Source organism: Cervus canadensis, chromosome 31 (genome assembly GCF_019320065.1).
Source record: "Cervus canadensis isolate Bull #8, Minnesota chromosome 31, ASM1932006v1, whole genome shotgun sequence".
NCBI lineage: Eukaryota > Metazoa > Chordata > Mammalia > Artiodactyla > Cervidae > Cervus > Cervus canadensis.
In genome coordinates this window covers 27,212,858-27,230,971 of record NC_057416.1, presented here as the reverse complement: position 1 = coordinate 27,230,971, position 18,114 = coordinate 27,212,858, and the positions used below count along the sequence as shown (strand labels likewise).

General features: G+C 50.5%; 1 protein-coding gene across 1 annotated transcript; it reads left to right on the top strand.

The window, feature by feature from the left end:
- Window positions 1–3,353: 3,353 nt before the first annotated feature.
- DUSP26 (dual specificity phosphatase 26) lies at window positions 3,354–10,200 on the top strand. The gene is made up of 4 exons (XM_043454594.1): window positions 3,354–3,768; window positions 5,818–6,110; window positions 8,064–8,278; window positions 9,376–10,200. Exons 1-4 carry the CDS (start codon window positions 3,652–3,654, stop codon window positions 9,573–9,575), a joined length of 825 nt encoding a protein of 274 aa, XP_043310529.1. The 5' UTR covers window positions 3,354–3,651; the 3' UTR covers window positions 9,576–10,200.
- The last annotated feature ends 7,914 nt before the right edge of the window (window positions 10,201–18,114 follow it).

Genomic DNA, 18,114 nt, shown 5'->3' with positions numbered 1-18,114 from the left:
CAGGAAGGGGGCTGGGAGGATGGAGAGCTGGAAGAATAAGCCAGCATCCGTACGGGGCATCCTCAAAGCCAGCATCCATACGGGGCATCCTCAAAGCCAGCATCCATACCGGGCATCTTTCCTCCATTCTGGAAAGACAGGTGGAGTCGTTCTCTGCCCCGCCTCCCCTCACCACACCCCCATCGCTAAATGCAGTCATACCTGTCGGTGCTCTGTGGCCTGAACCTGTCCACGAAAGGGGCCGTTTAAACCTGCAGCTGAGCTCGGGGTGGACCAGCCCGCGACCGACAGGCATGGCAGTGCGGAGGGCGTGGCTGGGAGGAAGCCAGGTCCGTCTCGACCTGCATTTCTCTACTTACGGCAAAGGATTACAGGGCGTCGGGCGACCCCCGGGGGCACTAAAGACCGCCTCCCCCAACCTCCAAAACCTGCAGAGCCTGCCACCCGGGAGCCACGCCCTCTGAGGGACCGGTGGGGGCGGGGTGCTTGCGAATGGCTTGCTCTGGCTTCCAGCGGGTAATTCCTGTAAGTTCTGCTACATTCTTGGCACAAAATAGGGCTTCATACACTAACTATTGGGCTTCCCAGGTGGCCCGAGTGGTAAAGAACCTGCCCGCAAAGCGGGAGACTTGCTCTCTGTCTCTAAGTAGGGAAGATCCCCTGGAGGAAGGCATGGCAACCCACTCCAGTAGTCTTGCCTGGAAAATCCCATGGACAGAGGAGCCTGGTGGGCTACAGTTCACGGGGTCGCAAAGAGTCAGACACGACTGAAGTGACTTAGCACGCACGCACACATTACCATGATTTTTCCTTATGCTACAGTGCTTTGAGGCCCAGATTTTGGTATGATTAGCTATTTGGCTGCTTCGGAATGGGTTTACCACCACAAAACCTACTTTCTCAACTAGGAAATGGAATTAATACTATCTACGTTATGGGATTAAATTAGCTAACAGATGGAAAGCATTTAACCCAGTAGCACAGAGTCCATAGTTAAACCGTGGCAGTTAGAACTACTGTTTAACATGTATTTCCTAGTCTTGCCTGTTTTTCTTCCTCTTTGCTCATACTGAACTCTTTTTCCCTCTCTCTCTCCATGTAATTATTTTTTAGAAGAAGTATGTCTATAGAAACCACTTGGAAATCTATTCCTATCTGCCTTTTTTTTTTTAATCATCTCTGTTCTTTTCATCCCAGTGTGGTGAATCCATTCATAATTTTTAATAATGAGAACAGACATTTAAATAAATGTAGCAAATCATGGAGGTACTAGCCCATATGTCCTTTGCTAGAAGTCATTATGAGCGCAAAGAAGGAGAACAACAAATAAGAGCAGATCAAGAAAGGCTTTGTAGAAGAAGCAACACTTCAACCTCATCTTGAAATATAAAAATTTGGAATCAGATAGTCCTGGGATTGAACCCCTGTTCTGGCACTAATTAGCTGTGGGTGAGTTAACTAATCTGGCCAAGTATCAATCTCCTCATGTATTCAACAAAGATAATAGCACCCACCTCAAGGGGAGTGGGATTAAATGAGTTCATAAATGTGGAAATCCAAGGAATTGGTGATAATAAGTTATCGATACATGCTTATTCTCTTTCCTTCCGCTCATTACCTGTCGAATCCTCTCCATTACCTTCTTACTAACTCTTTCTTCCATTCTCCCTCCCTCTCCATCTTTAGTTCAGCTGGGTGTCACCTGGAAACATAATAAGCCTTCTAAGAAGTTACAAAGAAAAGTATGAAGCCATTTGAGTTGTAGGTTGACCCCATCCTCATGAAGATCTTGATACATGGACAATTTCTGTGGTTACATCTGGCCAAATTGTCTATAGTATGCTTTAAAGCATATTTTCCCAGCTTTTTGAGAAAAGTGCAATGCAGGGTTGAAAGATGTAGATCTCAGCTAAAGACTGAGATGAAGTTTATCATTTACAGCATCTTCTCAACCTACCAACCCTAAAGTCTCCATCACTTCTAATAAGGTTAGTGTATGACATATGCTCTTTAACAGTTTGATTCAAAACCATTTCTTCTTTTTAATGTTTACTTTTTGTCAGCACCATGTGGTATATGGGATCTTAGTTCCCCCAACTGAGTGATTGAACCCATACCCCCTGCATTGAACATGAGGAGTCTTAACAACTGGACCACCAGGGAAGTCCCCTGTGACCATTCTTTACCAAAGTTTCCCTGAATTGACAAATCCCAATTTCCCAGGAGAGTTTTTGTTTTCAGTGATGAAGATTTCATTTCTTCATGTAAACTTCCATGCAAAGAAGGCACAAGGAAAAGGAAGAGGAATTGCATTTGTTTCTCTAGAGCAGAAAAGACTGTGTAGAAGGGGAATTACTGGCATCCTGTGATGGAGCTGACCTGGGGACTGTGTCACTTTCTCTGACTCAGATTTCAAAGCCTGACCTATTCTCCCTCTAGGAATGGAGTCCATCCTGGTTTCAGCTACAATAGGTATACCATTTACTCATCCCCAGCCAGGTCCAGCCTGACCTTGTCTTTTTCCTACCTTCCTCTCACCAGGCAACTTGCCTGGAGGCTGTCTTTTTAAAGCATCACCTGATAACATTCATTCCTGCCCCCAACCCACCCCCATCACACAGCGAGCCAGGCGCCGGGGACCACAACACAGTCCTTGCCTTCGACAGTCCTTGCCTTCGAAGTGTTTACAATACAGAAGCCAAGAAGGTACTTGGGGTAGAAAAGCAAGTGAAGCTAAGTATCACCACAAGGCAACATGTGAATTTCTTCAGGAGCAGAGGAAAAGGAAATTCACAAGGAGCTGAGCTGGTGAAAATGGCTTCCTGATAAAAAGCCACTGTGCTGAACTGGTGGTTCAGTAGTTAAGACTCCACATTCCCAATGCAGAGGGACTGGGTTCCATCCTGGTCCGGGCACTAGATCCCACATGCCACAGCTAAGACCTGGAGCAGCCAGATAAATACCTTTTCAAAAAAAGAAAGAGAAATCCACTGTGCCTTCTCCATTGTGTGTGTGTTGGGGGGTGGGGGAGCGGGTGGATGGAAGGGCTGACACCTGTTCAGAAAGCGCTTACGGACTTGAACTTCCCAGGCAGGCAACCAGGCTGCCTGGCAGCGCCTAGGGAGTGCCCTGGGCAAATTACTTAGCCTCTGGATGCCTCCATCTCCTCCTCCCTAAAATGGGCACAATAACAATATCCTCTCCTCCCTCAGAGACTGCGATGAAGATAAAATGAGTTAAGATCTGTGGAGCAGAGGGTACACCGTGCTTAGTAAATACTCATCAGGGTTAAGGACAAGAGTTATTTGTGCCAGTGTTCTGGCGCAGGAGACATGTACAAGTGAGTGGGCATCGTCCTGGAGTCTGTGTAATTAATGCTGCCGGGGAGGAGCGTGTGTGCTCAAGACACCGTCTGGGCCTCCTTACATAATGTCAGCTTTAGGCAAAGTGCCTGTCATTGGCGCAGCTCCGAAAATACACATACACACGAGCTTGCCCGCGAGGCGGGGCCGCAGGGGGTGCGGGCTGCGTGGCCCACGCCGCCTGTCCGCTCGGGCCCCCGGGTGCGAGACCGGGTCCCTGCGTGTCGCCGACACACGCGCACACCGACACCAGCCCCGCTTCGACGTGCGTGTCATGGCTTAAAAATAGATGCTAATCCGTCAACCGGTCTGCCAAGCCAGACCGAGGCGGCGGCGGAGTCATGGCCGTGGGGCTGCCTGCGCCTGCGATCCGCCTCCGGGACTGAGACCCGCGCCGCCTCCCGAGGTAGCGGGGCCGCGGCGGGTGGGCGAAGGACCGGGGGCCGGGGCTGGGGGGCTGGGGCGGGGGGTCGGGGGCGGTTAAAAGGGGCCTGGGAGCCCGCCGGCGGGGCCCTCCCGGGGCTCCCTCCCTCCGCGCCTGGCTGTCTGGGTTGGCGAGGACTGGGCGACAGCCATGAACCTGTTACAACCACAGCAGAGGGAGGGAGGATGGGAGGGGGGCCGCGGCCCGGGGCCCCCAAAAGCTGGCGGGTGGGGCTGGAGCGTGTCCAGGGACGGAATGGGGAGAAAGCGAGTGCCACGGAGCTCCCGCGACACCTGGGCTGCTTCCCGCTTTCTTTCCACCATTCAGCATCACACAGGCAGCAGCATTCTGTTCCCAGAAAATGTTGTTTGGGAGCCAAGTGGTGAGGTCTTCAGGCCTGCGGAGCAATAAGTAGATGGTGATATGGTGATGCAATGATGAAGATGTCGATCCCGGTGGGGATGACAGTGATAGTGGTGGTGGGGATGATGGTCAGGATGGTGATAGTGGTGATGGAGGTGGCCGTGATTGCTACACTGTTCTCTTTCTACACTCCTTCTGATCAGCCATTGGGGGGGGGAAAAATCTCTCTTCCTAAATAACCCCTCAACACCCTAAGATCCAGCCTCCCTTCACCAGTCCTGATCCTAAGACCCCTGCTTCTTATGCCTTGTGAGTGCTGGAGCTCTCCTGGCCCTGGGGGGATGAGGACTGGGGAGAACTGGGACCCTGTTGAGACTGGGGGGAGGGGACAGGATGAAGATGGCCTCTCACTGGGGACCCTTCCTTGAGCCCCTGGGGCAGAAGACAGGAGGAGGCATGGGAGAGGGATTCTTCAAAGCAGCCCACTTTTCCGAGGGCCAGGATCACCATGCAGAGGAGGAGGAGGAGGGGTAGGAAGAGGAGATAAGAGGCGCTGGAGTGCCGGGCTGTTGCTACGATCCCCCCCTGCCTGCAGCTCCCAGGGCGAGTCTCAAAGGCTGGCCCTTCCCAGCTCCACAGCTCAACGTGTGGTCCCTGCTCTTCACAGGGAGTCAGGCCCCTCATTGAGGACCCCCGTGTGCTAAATAGGGTCACTTGATTTCACCAGCAACACAGGCGCTAATTCCACATTCTGAGCCCCTGGGCCAGGCAGGAGCCCCCATTTCTTCACTTTCTTCCCTCCTCCAGCCCCCACCCTCTGCCTCTCCACACCCACACACACACACACACACACACCCACACACACACACAGAGTACTCCAGCCCTGCCTGGACCCAGAGAGATGAGGTTTAATCAGTGACATCTGTTACGTTGACCAAGGGAGGCTGCTTTGCCTGTGTTGCCCAGATAACTGGCTCTTCCTTCCATTAACCCGGGTCTTCAGCAAGTGTTTTTCAAAAACTTCAGCTTCCTCTTTACTACTCTTCCCCACGCGCCCCATCCCCCCGGCTGGACTTCCCAGAGCAGGCTGAGGGCGGGAGGGCAGGAAGGGGTTAAGGCAGCCCATCTCCCCCCCATCCACCACCACCACCCCACCCCCCAGGCCGGCGGCGGGGCTGTCACTGGCCCCAGCTGCTGCTGGCTTCAGGCCAACTCCTTCTGGATGGATCCAGAACCTCCCCCCAAGTCCCCCTCCCAGCTCCTCATGCCGGCAGCCCCAGGCAGATGAGACCCAGACTGGCAAGGCTTCCAGCACTGGGCCCTGCCACCCAGATGCCAAATGTGTGTGCGTGTGCGTGTGCGTGTGTGTGTGTGTTGACTCTGTGTGTGCGGAGTGGGGGTGGGGTGGTGGAGCAGACGCCCAGCAGCTGGGCCGCTGCCTCGGCCCGTAAACAAGAACATGTGATGCTCCCACCTCCTTGCCTGGCGGAGCCAAAGAGCAGGGCGACAGGAGCTGCTGCCGCTCAAAGGAGACGACCGTCCAGAGCGCCCGCCCCGCCCAGGGCCAGACTTCACCGTCCTTCTCCAGAACCTTCTCCCCGGGGCGGACAGGGACCCCGCCGCCCCGGACGCGCTCAGGCGTCACTCACACCCCGCCTCTGCCCGCAGCTGCCACCTGGACACCCGCCCCGCCTCACCTCGCGCACCCCGGTGGCTGCCAGGCCTCCTGCCGCCTCTAAGATGTGTCCCGGCAACTGGCTCTGGGCTTCGGTGACATTCATGGCCCGCTTCTCCCGGAGCGGCTCGAGGTCTCCCGTCCGCGTGAGAGGCGCCCTGGAGGAGCCGCCCGCTGTCCAGCACCCCTTCCTCAACGTCTTCGAGTTGGAGAGGCTGCTCTACACGGGCAAGACCGCCTGTAACCACGCCGACGAGGTCTGGCCAGGCCTCTACCTCGGAGACCAGTATGTACCCGGTTGACTGGGGCCACGGCTGCGTGTGTATGGGGGCTGTGTGTTTGTGTGTGTGTGTGTGTGCAAGAAGAAAGAAGGGTGGCAGAGAGGCGTGGAGTTGTGCTGTTGGTTCCACATTGAGGGTGGAAGGGAGGGGGTACATGGGTAGAGTGGAGGCTGGAGGGTTGGGGAGGGTGGACAGGATTACCTATGTGCTAAGTCACTTCAGTCAAGTTGGACTCTTTGCGACCCCATGGACTGTAGCCAGCGAGGGTCCTCTGTCCATGGGATTCTCCAGGCAAGAATGCTGGAGTGGCTTGCCTGGCCCTCCTCTAAGGGATCTTCCGGGCCCAGGGATCGAACCGGTGTCTCTTAGTTTGGGCAGGATTACTGATAGACCCAATTCTGGACAGACAATCTCTGTTCAAGTAATCATGTCATTCATTTAGCACAATGCATTAGCATTTTCATATGCCAGTGCTGTGGGCTGGACATCATAGATGACTTATCTGACCGTCCATCTTTGTGCCCTGAGAAAAAGCTATCACTGGGGCCAGGAACAGTGGCTGGTAAGGTGAGTGGTGCCCCAGGCGACATTAATGGTAAAGAACCTGCCTGGCAATGCAGAAGATGTAAGAGACCTGGGTTCGATCCCCGGGTCGGGAAGATGCCCTGGAGGAGGGCATGGCAGCCCACTTCAGTATTCTTGCCTGGAGAAGCCCATGGACAGAGGCGCCCGGTGGGTTACAGTCCACAGGGTCACAAAGAGTCGGATTGAAGCGATTTAGCACATAAAACAAAAAGGGTGTGGGGAGTGGACCAAGCCAAGCCAAAGAGTATGCAGAGGCTCTGCCAGATGGGGGCGACAGAGAGACAGGAGTCAAAGAGAAAGGAGGCCCTACAGGTCTTTTCCGAGAGCTTTAGAGCCTACAAGGAGTTTTTCACAGGCTTTTTCTCTGTTAATCTTCATGATAGCCTGGTGAGGTAGGTACCACTATCCCCAGGTTACACAGGAGGAATTGGAAGCTCAGAGAAGCTGGGACTGGCCCAAGGTCCCACGGGTCGTAAGTAGCAGAGCCCAGGATTTAGAGGTTCAAGTTCAGGGTGCTTTCAGCTCCAGGAGCTGGCACTAGACAGGGCATTCGATATGACCCTGTTGGCATGAGCTGAGGGCTGTGAACCACGGAAACCCCTGCAGGTGACATCCGCAGGGTAACCATGGGCTTGGAGTAACTGGCAAAACACAAGACGATTCTGGGCATCAGAGAGAGTCTAAACGGGAAAGGAACTTCCCTGACTGTCCAGTGTTTAGGACTCCCTGCTTCCACTTCAGTGTGCACAGGTTCGATCCCTGGTCAAGGAACTAAGATCCTACAGGCCGCATGGGACAGCCAGAAAAAAAAATAGTTTTATAAAAATGGAGTAACGGGGGAGTGGTGAGAACCAAAGCAATTTAAGGTTACCAGGTTAAACGTGAGCTGCTCCAACAAGCCATCCAGTGTCCAGGTCCTCCCTGCCACGTCCAGACCCATCCACTGACCTCCTCTCTCTACCTGAATGCCCTGGTGTGAAGAAAACCCGTCTCTCCCGAGATGCCCCAGTCTTTCTCCAGCTAGATTCCACTGTTGGCAGGTACTTCCTTCCATGAAGTACAAACCCTGTTGCTCTTTCTCACGGATCAAGTATTAATAAAATCCTGTGGCCTCCGAGCATCTTTCCGTATGTTATCCGGGCTGCGGTTTGCCCGTCTCTCTTGTCTTCTCTCCACCAGGCCAAAAATCTCTCCAGGACTCCCCAGCTTTGCTCCAGGACAAGACTCAGAGTCATTGCGCATCCCGGGTCCTCAGGAAGTGAAGGGAAGGCCTGGAGCCAGTGATGTTGGCCGGGTGGTGATCAGGGTACCAACCGGGGTGTCTGGTCCCATCCCCCAGCCTCACCCCCTCCAACCTCTGCTCCTCAATGCAGGGAAATAGCCAACAACCACCGTGAGCTGCGTCGCCTGGGCATCACGCACGTCCTCAACGCTTCTCACAGCCGGTGGCGAGGGACGCCCGAAGCCTACGAGGGGCTGGGCATCCGCTACCTGGGTGTCGAGGCCCACGACTCGCCGGCCTTCGACATGAGCGTCCACTTCCAGGCGGCCGCCGACTTCATCCACCGGGCGCTGAGCCAGCCAGGAGGTAGGAAGGGAGGGGAGCGAGGCGGAGGGGTGGACCCACGGACACTGACTTAGAGCAGAGCCGGGGGCTCTGGGTGTGGAGAGAGAGACTTGAATGATGTGATAAGATGCTCAGCAAGGAAAACTCTTCTCTCAACCGTCTTTTCAATGCAATCCATAAAGAAGGAAATAATCCCAAATGTCGGGAGAGTGGCAAATTGCCCCTGGGCAGGAAGATTATGGGAGATATATTTTTTTTAATTGTTGCCTTCTTTACATATTTCTAGACGTTCTAACGATTCTTGCTTTGCCTGTCTTGCTTTAGTGATCAGAATATATATATATATATTTAAGATATAAAAATAATTTATTTTTTAAAGTAAAAGGTATTTTATTTAAAAAATATAAGATGTATTGGGACTTCCCCAGTGGCTAAAACTTTACTCTTCCAATGCAGGGGTGTGGGTTCAGTCCTCGGTTGGAGAACTAAGATTCCCACATGCTGTTCATTACAGAGAAAAAAAAGAAAAGATTTTTTTAAATGGGAAAAAATAGATACTAATCACCCACACACACACACACCACCCCCCCAGATGGGAGACTGAGGAAGGGCCAGGTTAGACACAAAGGATTTTCCATGGATGCACTCAGCGAGTATCAAGCGGAAACTCTTCTTGGTACAAAGCTGGGTTTTGCATTAATCTTGAGTGTCTCCCTTCAAGCTCTTTTTTTTTAAGCTCTATGTTAGTTATGTTTTAAATGTTTATTTGTTTATTTATTTGGCTGTTCTGGGTCTAAACTGTGGCATGAGCGATGTAGTTCCCTGACCAGGTCTTGGACTGGGGCCCCCTGCATTGGGAGCTTGGAGTCCTGGCCGCTGGACCACCAGGCAAGTCCCTCTTCGAGCCCATTTTGGATTTATGGATGCTGAACTGCTCCAAGTTTTCCGTGTCTTCCCGTCTGTGTGCCCCCGGTTGCCGGGATTCAGATTCTTACCGTCCCCCCATCTGTGCCTCTGAGCATCTCTGCTTGCCTGTCTTCCTCCTCACCTGCCCCCAGCCTCCTCCAGCCCAGCGCACGGTCCCCCAGCTGCCTCTCTCGTCTGTGTTGTGTTCACAGGGAGGATCCTGGTGCACTGCGCCGTGGGAGTGAGCCGCTCGGCCACCCTGGTGCTGGCCTACCTCATGCTGTACCACCGCCTCACCCTCGTGGAGGCCATCAAGAAAGTCAAGGACCACCGAGGCATCATCCCCAACCGGGGCTTCTTGAGGCAGCTCCTGGCCTTGGACCGCAGGCTGCGGCAGGGGCTGGAGGCATGAGGGGTGGGGTAGGGAGGTCAGGCCAGGCCTGTGGGTCCCTGGATCCCAGCTGGACAGCGGAGGCCCAGGGGGCAGGTGGGGGGGAGACCGAGTGAACCCTTACTCTCCTTAGAGGGCTGGGACATGGCCCAGGCCACAGCTGCTATCTGTTGCGAGGGGATGGGGAGGGGTGAGCTGGGCAGGGTGACAATCACCTAGGAAGGAGCTGGCCTGGGAGGGAGGCAGCTAGGGTCCTGGATGCCAGTCAGGGTGGTCCCAGAGATTCAAGGCCCCTTCTCTTCTTTGTGCTCAAGTGTTCCCCTCCCTCTCTGATAAGGACCCGCTCTGCCCTGTGCCCCTGCGGGGAGAGTCAGGGAGGCGGCCGGCACGGCTGTGATGATGTCGAGTTGTGTGGGGCCAGGAGCAGAGAGACAGACGGTGATGAGATGGTGCGAAAAGCTAAGAGAGAAGCCTGCAGACTTGTTACTCCAAACACGGCAGGAAGAGGTGTGGGAGGCTTGGCGCCGAGCCCGCGGGTGCTGGTCGTGGCCCAAAAATGGCAGAGGTGCATGACTTCGAGTCTATCGCTGATCGCTCGCTTACTGGATCCAAGCGTCTCCAGGAAAAATAAAAATGGTGAAAACGACGCGAGCCTCTTGAATCACTGACGGCTTGTCTGAGTCTGCAGCTCTCTTCCCGAGGGCCCCTGGCTCCTCTCTAAGGGTCCTGAGCCCCCGCCAGCCCTTATGCCCCCAGTGATTCTTAAGGGGGATCATCCCTGGCGGCTCGGACAGTCAAGAATCTGCCTGCAATGCAGGAGACCAGGGTTCTTGGGTCTCCTGGGTCGGGAAGATCCCCTGGAGAAGGACATGGCAACCCACTCCAGTCTTCTTGCCTGGAGAATTCTATGGACAGAGGAGCCTGGCGGGCTACAGCCCATGGGGTCACAAAGACTCGGGCACGACTGAGCGACTAACGTTTCCAGTTTTTAAGGGAGATTTCTCCCAAGTCCGATTCCACACGCCAGCTGTTAAGGATATCTTGTTATTTCCATTTATGTCCACGCGGGGGCAGCAGAGGACCAAAAAGTCAGAGTTGCAACCTGGAGTGGGACTCCGCACACTGGTATCTTTGAAGCTTAAAATAGGTCTCTGTTCACAAACTCCGGTAAGAAATACTGGGGTGGTCCAAAAATGCACTCGGGGCTTTCCAATCCCGAACGAGCTTTTTGGCAAACGCAATATAACTTATTTTCAAAAAAAGCAGCTTGCTTTCTATATCAAGTCCCCCATTCTCGTGGAAGAGCAGAATATTAACCTTAAATCAATCCCAGCCCTAAATCATGAGTTGGGTTTTTGCCTCATGCCAAGAAATTGGAGACGAGGGATGGGGAGGTGATGTGATTGCTTCCTCTTCTAATCTTTCCAGGTTTTCCTCGGAAGAGGGTAACATAATCCCCCTAGTAAATCTCATCCAAAAATAGAGTCAACCACCAGAGTGAATAGTATGATCTTTTTTGGTATTCCAACTGCCAAACTGCCAGCCACCACATCCTTCTCTCTCTCTTTTTTTTTTTACCACACCCTTCTTTTTAAAAGGGTGTGTTTCCCAGAAATTCCCTGGTGGTCCAGTGGTTAGGACTCTGCGCTTTCACTGACAGAAGGTGCAGATTCAATCCCCAGTCAAAAAACTAAGATTCCAGTGGCAAAAAAAAAACCACAAAAACGGGCAGTGTGTTCCCAGAACATCTGCATGAGTGGAAGAAGAGGGTGGGGTGTAAAAGGAAGTGAAAAATACAGAAGAAAAATCACTTAATATAACTAAGTGTAGATTCTACCCCAAAGTACAGAAACTCAGAATCTCAAAACTCAAAGATGCCTTCACAGATGAACGATTTCCACTTTCCACAGGCATAAATAAATTGCTTTTACAATAAGTCACTTGATGATAGCTATCAAGCATTCATTTGCTTGGCCATTTTTTTTTTTCTTTTTAACTGAAGCAAAGAAAGATTATTTTTATTTATTTATTGACCACACTGCAAGGCAGATGGGATTTTAGTTCCCTGACCAGGGATTGAACCCATGCCCCCTGCCTTGGAGTCTTAACCACTGGCTGAGCCAGGAAGTCCCTTGCTTGGCCATTTTTGATGATCGGGAATCATTACATATTACTAGCTCTTAGTGTTAGAAAGCTCTCGTTTGACACTTGCATCCCATAATCACATTACAGTGGTGGGAAGATGGGGCCAAAAGATCTGACAGCTAGGACCCTTGGCCCCAGCACACAGCCGTATGGGTGTTGGTGACATTAATTTACCTCTCTCCCCTGGCTCCTCTGTCCATGGGATTTCCCAGGTGAGAATAATGGAGTGGGTTGCCATTTCCAAGGGATCTTTCTGACAGATGGATCCAACCCAGGTTTCTTATGCCTCCTGAATTGGCAGGCAGATTCTTTACCACTAACACCAGCTAGGAAGCCATATATATAAATATAAATACATATATATACATATAAATATATATACATATCTCCCATATATATGTATATATCTCCCATATATATGTGTGTATATATATGTATGTATGTGTGTATATATGTATAGGTGTATATGTATATACATATGTGTGTATATATATGTATATATATCGCCCATATGTATGTGTATATTATTATTATTTAACAAAAGCCATATTGTGGCTCTGGCCCAGGCACTCTTCTGTCTTTGCAGATATTAAGTCATTTAATCCTCATTAAAAACCATGTGAAGTGATTTCTTTGTCAATACTTGGAAACAAGGAAATTGAGGTTAAGTAATTTTCCTAAGGCAATGGCAAGCCACTCCAGTACTCTTGCCTGGAAAATCCCATGGATGGAGGATCCTGGTAGGCTGCAGTCCGTGGGGTCGCTAGGAGTCGAATAACTAAGCGACTTCCCTTTCACTTTCCTGCATCGGAGAAGGAAATGGCAACCCACTCTAGTGTTCTTGCCTGGAGAATCCCAGGGACAGGGGAGCCTGGTGGGCTGCCGTCTATGGGGTCAGACAGAGTCGGACACGACTGAAGCGACTTAGCAGCAGCAGCAATTTTCCTAAGGATAAAGAATTTGCCTGCCAGTGCAGGAGATGCAAGAGACATGGGTTTGATCCCTGGGCCGGGAAAATCCCCTGGAATAAGAAGTGGCAACCCACTCCAGAATTCTTGCCTGGAAAAATCCCGTGGACAGAGGAGCCCCAAGGGCTACAGGCCATGGAGGTCACGAAGAGTCAGAGAGGACTGAGCACATGATGCACTCAAATAGTCAGCGGGAGAGCTCAGATTCCCACCTGGCAGCTCTGGCTCCAGCATCTATGCGTGTGGCCATCACACTGGTGTGTGTCCCTCCACCTCCACCATTTAAGGGTACATGTGTGTTTGGGGGACCTATAGGGGTCAAGAGACAGAAGAGAGGGGCACAGCCTGGTGACCACACAGAATCAGTTCTACCCTCCAGGGGGGCAGAGAGGGTCACCTGTCACAAATGGGGCTCACTCACACCTGCCCAAAGTGAAGTCGCTCAGTCGTGTCCAGCTCTTTGCGACTGCATGGCCTGCGTAGCCTACCAGGCTTCTCCATGAGTGGGATTTTCCAGACAAGAGTACCGGAGTGGGTTGCCATTTCCTTCTCCGGGAGATCTTCCTGACCCTGGGATTGAACCCGGGTCTCCCACATTGCAGGCAGACCCTTTACCCTCTGAGCCACCAAGGAAGCCACCACCTGCCCAATCCGGCGTTAAGTCCAGGCTCCTGGGACTTCCGTGGTAGTCCAGTGGCTAAGACTCCACAGTCCCAATGCAGGGGGCTTGGGTTCAATCCCTGGTCAGGGAACTAGATCCCACATGCTGCAACTAAGGATGCCGTGTGCTGCAACTTAGACCCAGCACAGCCAAACAAAAAATATTAAAATAAAAAAAAATAATAAGTCCAGCCTCCTGCATCCAGTTCTCACACAATGGACCGGTTGGACCCAAGCATAGAACTTGAAAGTGAACGCTCTTGTTAGACGCAGCCTGTGCCTCTAACTGGCAGAGCCTCAGGCCCCCGGGGAACTGTGACTCAAGCCCAACTCATCATCCTCCCAGCCTGCCCCATCCAGTGTCGACTCAAACCCTCGTTGCTGACCCCAGGGCCCTTGGCGACTCTGGGGAGAAGGAGGAATGTTTGCCCAGTCCTTCACCCTGTGACTAATCCCAGCTGAGAAGCTGCTCAGGGAGCGGGGGTGAAGAGAGAGCTTCTGTTTCTGCGAGCCGCGGCAGCAGATGGAGCTAGAAAGCAAACCAGCAGCTGAGAAAATCGCTGGGGAGGATGCGGCGACGCTGCACTGAAGGCCCCCCGCCCCCAACAAACAGATCCCTTAGAAAAAGGAACCTTCGTGCACTGTTGGTGGGAATGTAAATTGGTGCTGCATTGGAAACCAGTTTGGGGGATTTCTCCAAAAAAAATAGAACTACTATATGATCCAGCAATCCTACTCCTGGGTATTTACTGGGAAAAAAAAAGATGAAAATGAAAGCATTAATTCAAAAAGACACATGCACCCCCAATGTTCATAGCAGCATTGTTTACAATAGCCAAGATATAGAGACAACCCGAGTACCCATCAACAGATAAATAGATGAAGAAGATGTGGCGTATATACCCAAAGGGATATTGTTGCTATTGTTGTTGTTTGGTCACTAAGTCACGTCCGGCTCTTTTGTGGACCCGTGGACTGTAGCCCGCCAGGCTCCTCTATCCGTGGGGTTTCCCAAGAGAGACTACTGGAGTTGGCTTGCCGTCTCCTTCGCTAGAGGATTTTCCTTACCCAGGGATCAAACCCGAGTCTCCTGCATTGCAGGCAGATTCTTTACTGCTGAGCCACCAGGGAAGCCCAATTAAAAACTCAGCCATTAAAATCTACTAAAATGTTTCCATTCACAACAACATGGATGGACTTGCAAGGTATTCTGCTAAGTGAAATAAGTCGGACAGAGACATACACTGTATGATATCACTTACATGTGAAATCTAAAAAATAAAACAACATAGTGAATGTAACAAAGCAGAAACGGACTCACAGATCTATAGAACAAATTAGTGGTTACCAGTGGGGAGAGGAAAGTGGGAAGGAGCACAGTAGGACAGGGACTAAGAGGTACAGACTACTACATATACAATAATTAAGTTACAAGGATATATTGTATAGCACAGGGAATATAGCCAGTGTTTTATTATAACTATAAATGGAATATAACCTCTAGAAATCGTGAATCCCTATGTTGTACCCCTGAAACTTACATGATATTGTAAATCAGCTATACCTCAACTAGAAAGAAAATAGAAAGAAAAAATAGAAACATATTTTAAGGAAATGGAAGTCTGAACAGAAAAAGAGTGGACTAGATTATGCAGAAAGATAAACCCTGTTTATCATAAGTTTCGGTCCTCAGAACTTTTTTTTTGCAGAAGAAGAAATGAGCAAACGATGGAAAAGTTTAGGGAGAAGCCCTGTTGATTCTCTAAACCCCAGAATCTTGGAATATATTACCTCTGTGGCAAAGGGTATTTTGCACTTGTAGTTAAAACCAAAAGCTTGGGATCTCCCTGGTGGTCCAGGGGTTAAGAACCTGCCTGCCAATGCAGCAGATATGGGTTCGAGCCCCGGTCTGGGAAGATCCCACATGCCATGAAGCAACTAAACTCTTGTGCCACAACTACTGAGCCTGCGCTCTAGAGGCCTCCAACTGCAGCAAGAGAAGTCAGAGCAACGAGCAGCCCGAGCACCAAAACTGGAGAGGAGCATTGCTCTCCCAGCTCCCCACAACCAGAGAAAGCCTGTGCGCGGCAATGAAGACCCAGTACAGTCACTGATTACTTTAAAAACCCCGAAACCTCACGGTGGGAAGATCCCACTGAAGTATCCCGTGAGGCCTGATCACATGAGTCCTTAAAAAGCACAGAACCTTTTCAAACTGAGCTGAGAGATTTGATCTGAGGACCCATTGCTGTCTTCGAAGACAAGGATGGGAGATGTGGTGTAAGGTGTGTGGGCACTTCTAGAAGCTGGAATAGGCAAGAAAATGGATTCTCTCCTAGATCCTCCAGAACAGAAGGTAGCCGGCTGACAGAGCTTGATTTTATCCCGGTGAGTCCCATGCCAGTCTTCTGACCCACCACACTGTAAGATAATAAGTGGGCATTGTTCAAGCCATGAAGTTAGCAGCGATTCGTCTCAAGAGCAATGGGAAACTGATCAAAGCCCCTTGGCATGCCGTGAACACCGCTTGCAAATGCCAGGACTCATCTCTGACTTAGATTAAAAATTAAGAGCTAGTAGGACATCCCCAGTGGTCCAGTAGTTGAGACTTTGTCTTCCAGTGCAGGGGGCGTGCAGGTTTGCTCCTCCATCAAGGAGCTAAGATCTCACATGCCTGGGGGCCAAAAAACCAAAACATAAAACAGAAGCAAGATTGTAACAAATTCAATAAATGGTTCGCATTCAAAAAAAAAAAAATCTTTAAAAGAAAAACTAAGGACTGTTGACACACACTAGAGGGAGGAAGATGTGTTGGGCAAGGGCACCGCAGCACTGAGCAAACCCACCAGCTGAGGGCATTTTGTTTTCCATGCAACTTCTCGATAACCGGGAAATGTCGCACAACATTCAGATTTCCAGTTTCTCTTAAAACGTGGAAAGGTGCTGTGAGCCCACGTCTGCACATGGTGAGTCTGAGCAGGGGTGGTCCCAGTGGGAAAAGGACATGCCTGCCTGCCTTCCGGTCATCGCTGCCCATAGCCGTTTTCTCACACTGGATCTGCCTCCCCCCTGAAGACTGTTTGCCTCCAAGCCTGGGGGTAAATCGACCTTCCGTCACTGTGTTGTAACGTCTTACCCAGAAATGTAAGAAGCCTAAGGAGCCTGGGAAAGTCCACTGGCCTTCATCTTCTCCCAGTCCCCAGCCTACCCCTGCCATTCCTTTGAGTTTATTTCTCAAATAGATGTCTATTATTTTTTTATTTTAATTTTATTGGAGTGTAGTTGATATATAGTGTTGTATTAGCTTCAGATGTACAGCAAAGTGATTCAGGTATACATATACATGTATTCATTCTTTTTTAGCTTCTTTCCTAATGTAGAATATGAGTATACTCTTTCCAGAGAGCTGAATAGAGTTCCTGGTGCCATCCAATAGGTCCTTATTGGGTAACTATCTCCTATCTAGTGGTATGTGTGTGTTTATGCCGAACTTCTGATTTATCCCTCCCTGCCACACCTTTGGTAACCATACAGTTGTTTTTGATATCTGGAAGTCTGTTTCTGCTTTGTAAGTTCATTTGTATATATCTTTTCGATTTCACATATGTGCGATATCATATATATTTTTGTTTGTCTGACTCATTTCACTTAGTATGATAGTCTCAAGTTCCTTCCATCCATGCTGCAAATGGAATGATTACACTCTTATTTATTTATTTGGCTATGCTGGGGCTTAGTTGCGTAGCAAGCAGGATCTTTAATTGTGGTGTGAGAACTTTTAGTTTTGGTATGTGGGATCTAGTTCCCTCATCGGGGATCACACCCGGGCCCCTGCACTGGGAGCGTGTAGTCTTGGGAGCCACTGGACCACCAGGGAAGTCCCTCATTCTTTTTTAGGACTGAGTAACATTCCAGAGGTCTGTCTAGTTAAGGCTATGGTTTTTCCAGTAGTCATGTAGGGATGTGAGAGTTGGACTATAAAGAAAGCTGAGTGCCAAAGAATTGATGCTTCTGAACTGTGGTGTTGGAGAAGACTCTTGAGAGTCCCTTGGACAGCAAGGAGACCCAACCAATCCATCCTAAAGGAAATCAGTCCTGAATATTCATTGGAAGGACTGGTGTTGAAGCTCAAACTCCAATACTTTGGCCACCTGATGCAAAGAGCTGACTCATTGGAAAAGACCCTGATGCTGGGAAAGATTGAAGGCAGGAGGAGAAGCGGACAACAGAGGACAAAATGATTGGATAGCATCACCAACTCAATGGACATGAGTTTGAGTAAACTCCGAGAGTTGGTGATGGACAGGGAGGCCTGGTGTGCTGCAATCCATGGGGTCGCAAAGAGTTGGACGCGACTGACCGACTGAACTGAACTGAACATTCTGTTGTATATTTGTACCACATCTTCTTTATCCACTCATCCATCAGTGGACATCTAGGTTGCTTCCATGTCTTGGCTATTGTAAACAGGGCTGCAATGAACACAGGGCTGCATGGATCTTTGGATTATGGTTTTCTCCAGATATATGCCCAGGAGTGGGACTGCCATTCTTAGAATGCTGTTTGTGGGCAGTGGTTACCAGCCTTCTGAATGGGCTGGGATTGTTCCTTAAGGTCTCTGCCAAATTCCACTTCTTCTTCTGGAGCCAGCCTGGGAGAAGGTGGCTGACACCCCCAAATCTCTCTGGAAAGAACCTAGGAAGCAGGGAGAGGAATATTTACCCATGCAGGAGCCAGGTTTCAATGGTCTTGGAGTAAAAGAAAGGACCTCTCTTCTCCCTAGCTAA

What these genes read in the sequence shown, in the direction of transcription:
- DUSP26 (XM_043454594.1), top strand. Translation starts at nt 3,652, where the DNA reads ATGCTAATCCGTCAACCGGTCTGCCAAGCCAGACCGAGGCGGCGGCGG. An exon ending in GACCCGCGCCGCCTCCCGAG is followed by an intron (nt 3,769 to 5,817) that starts GTAGCGGGGCCG and finishes CTCTGCCCGCAG; the next exon opens with CTGCCACCTGGACACCCGCC. An exon ending in GGCCTCTACCTCGGAGACCA is followed by an intron (nt 6,111 to 8,063) that starts GTATGTACCCGG and finishes TCCTCAATGCAG; the next exon opens with GGAAATAGCCAACAACCACC.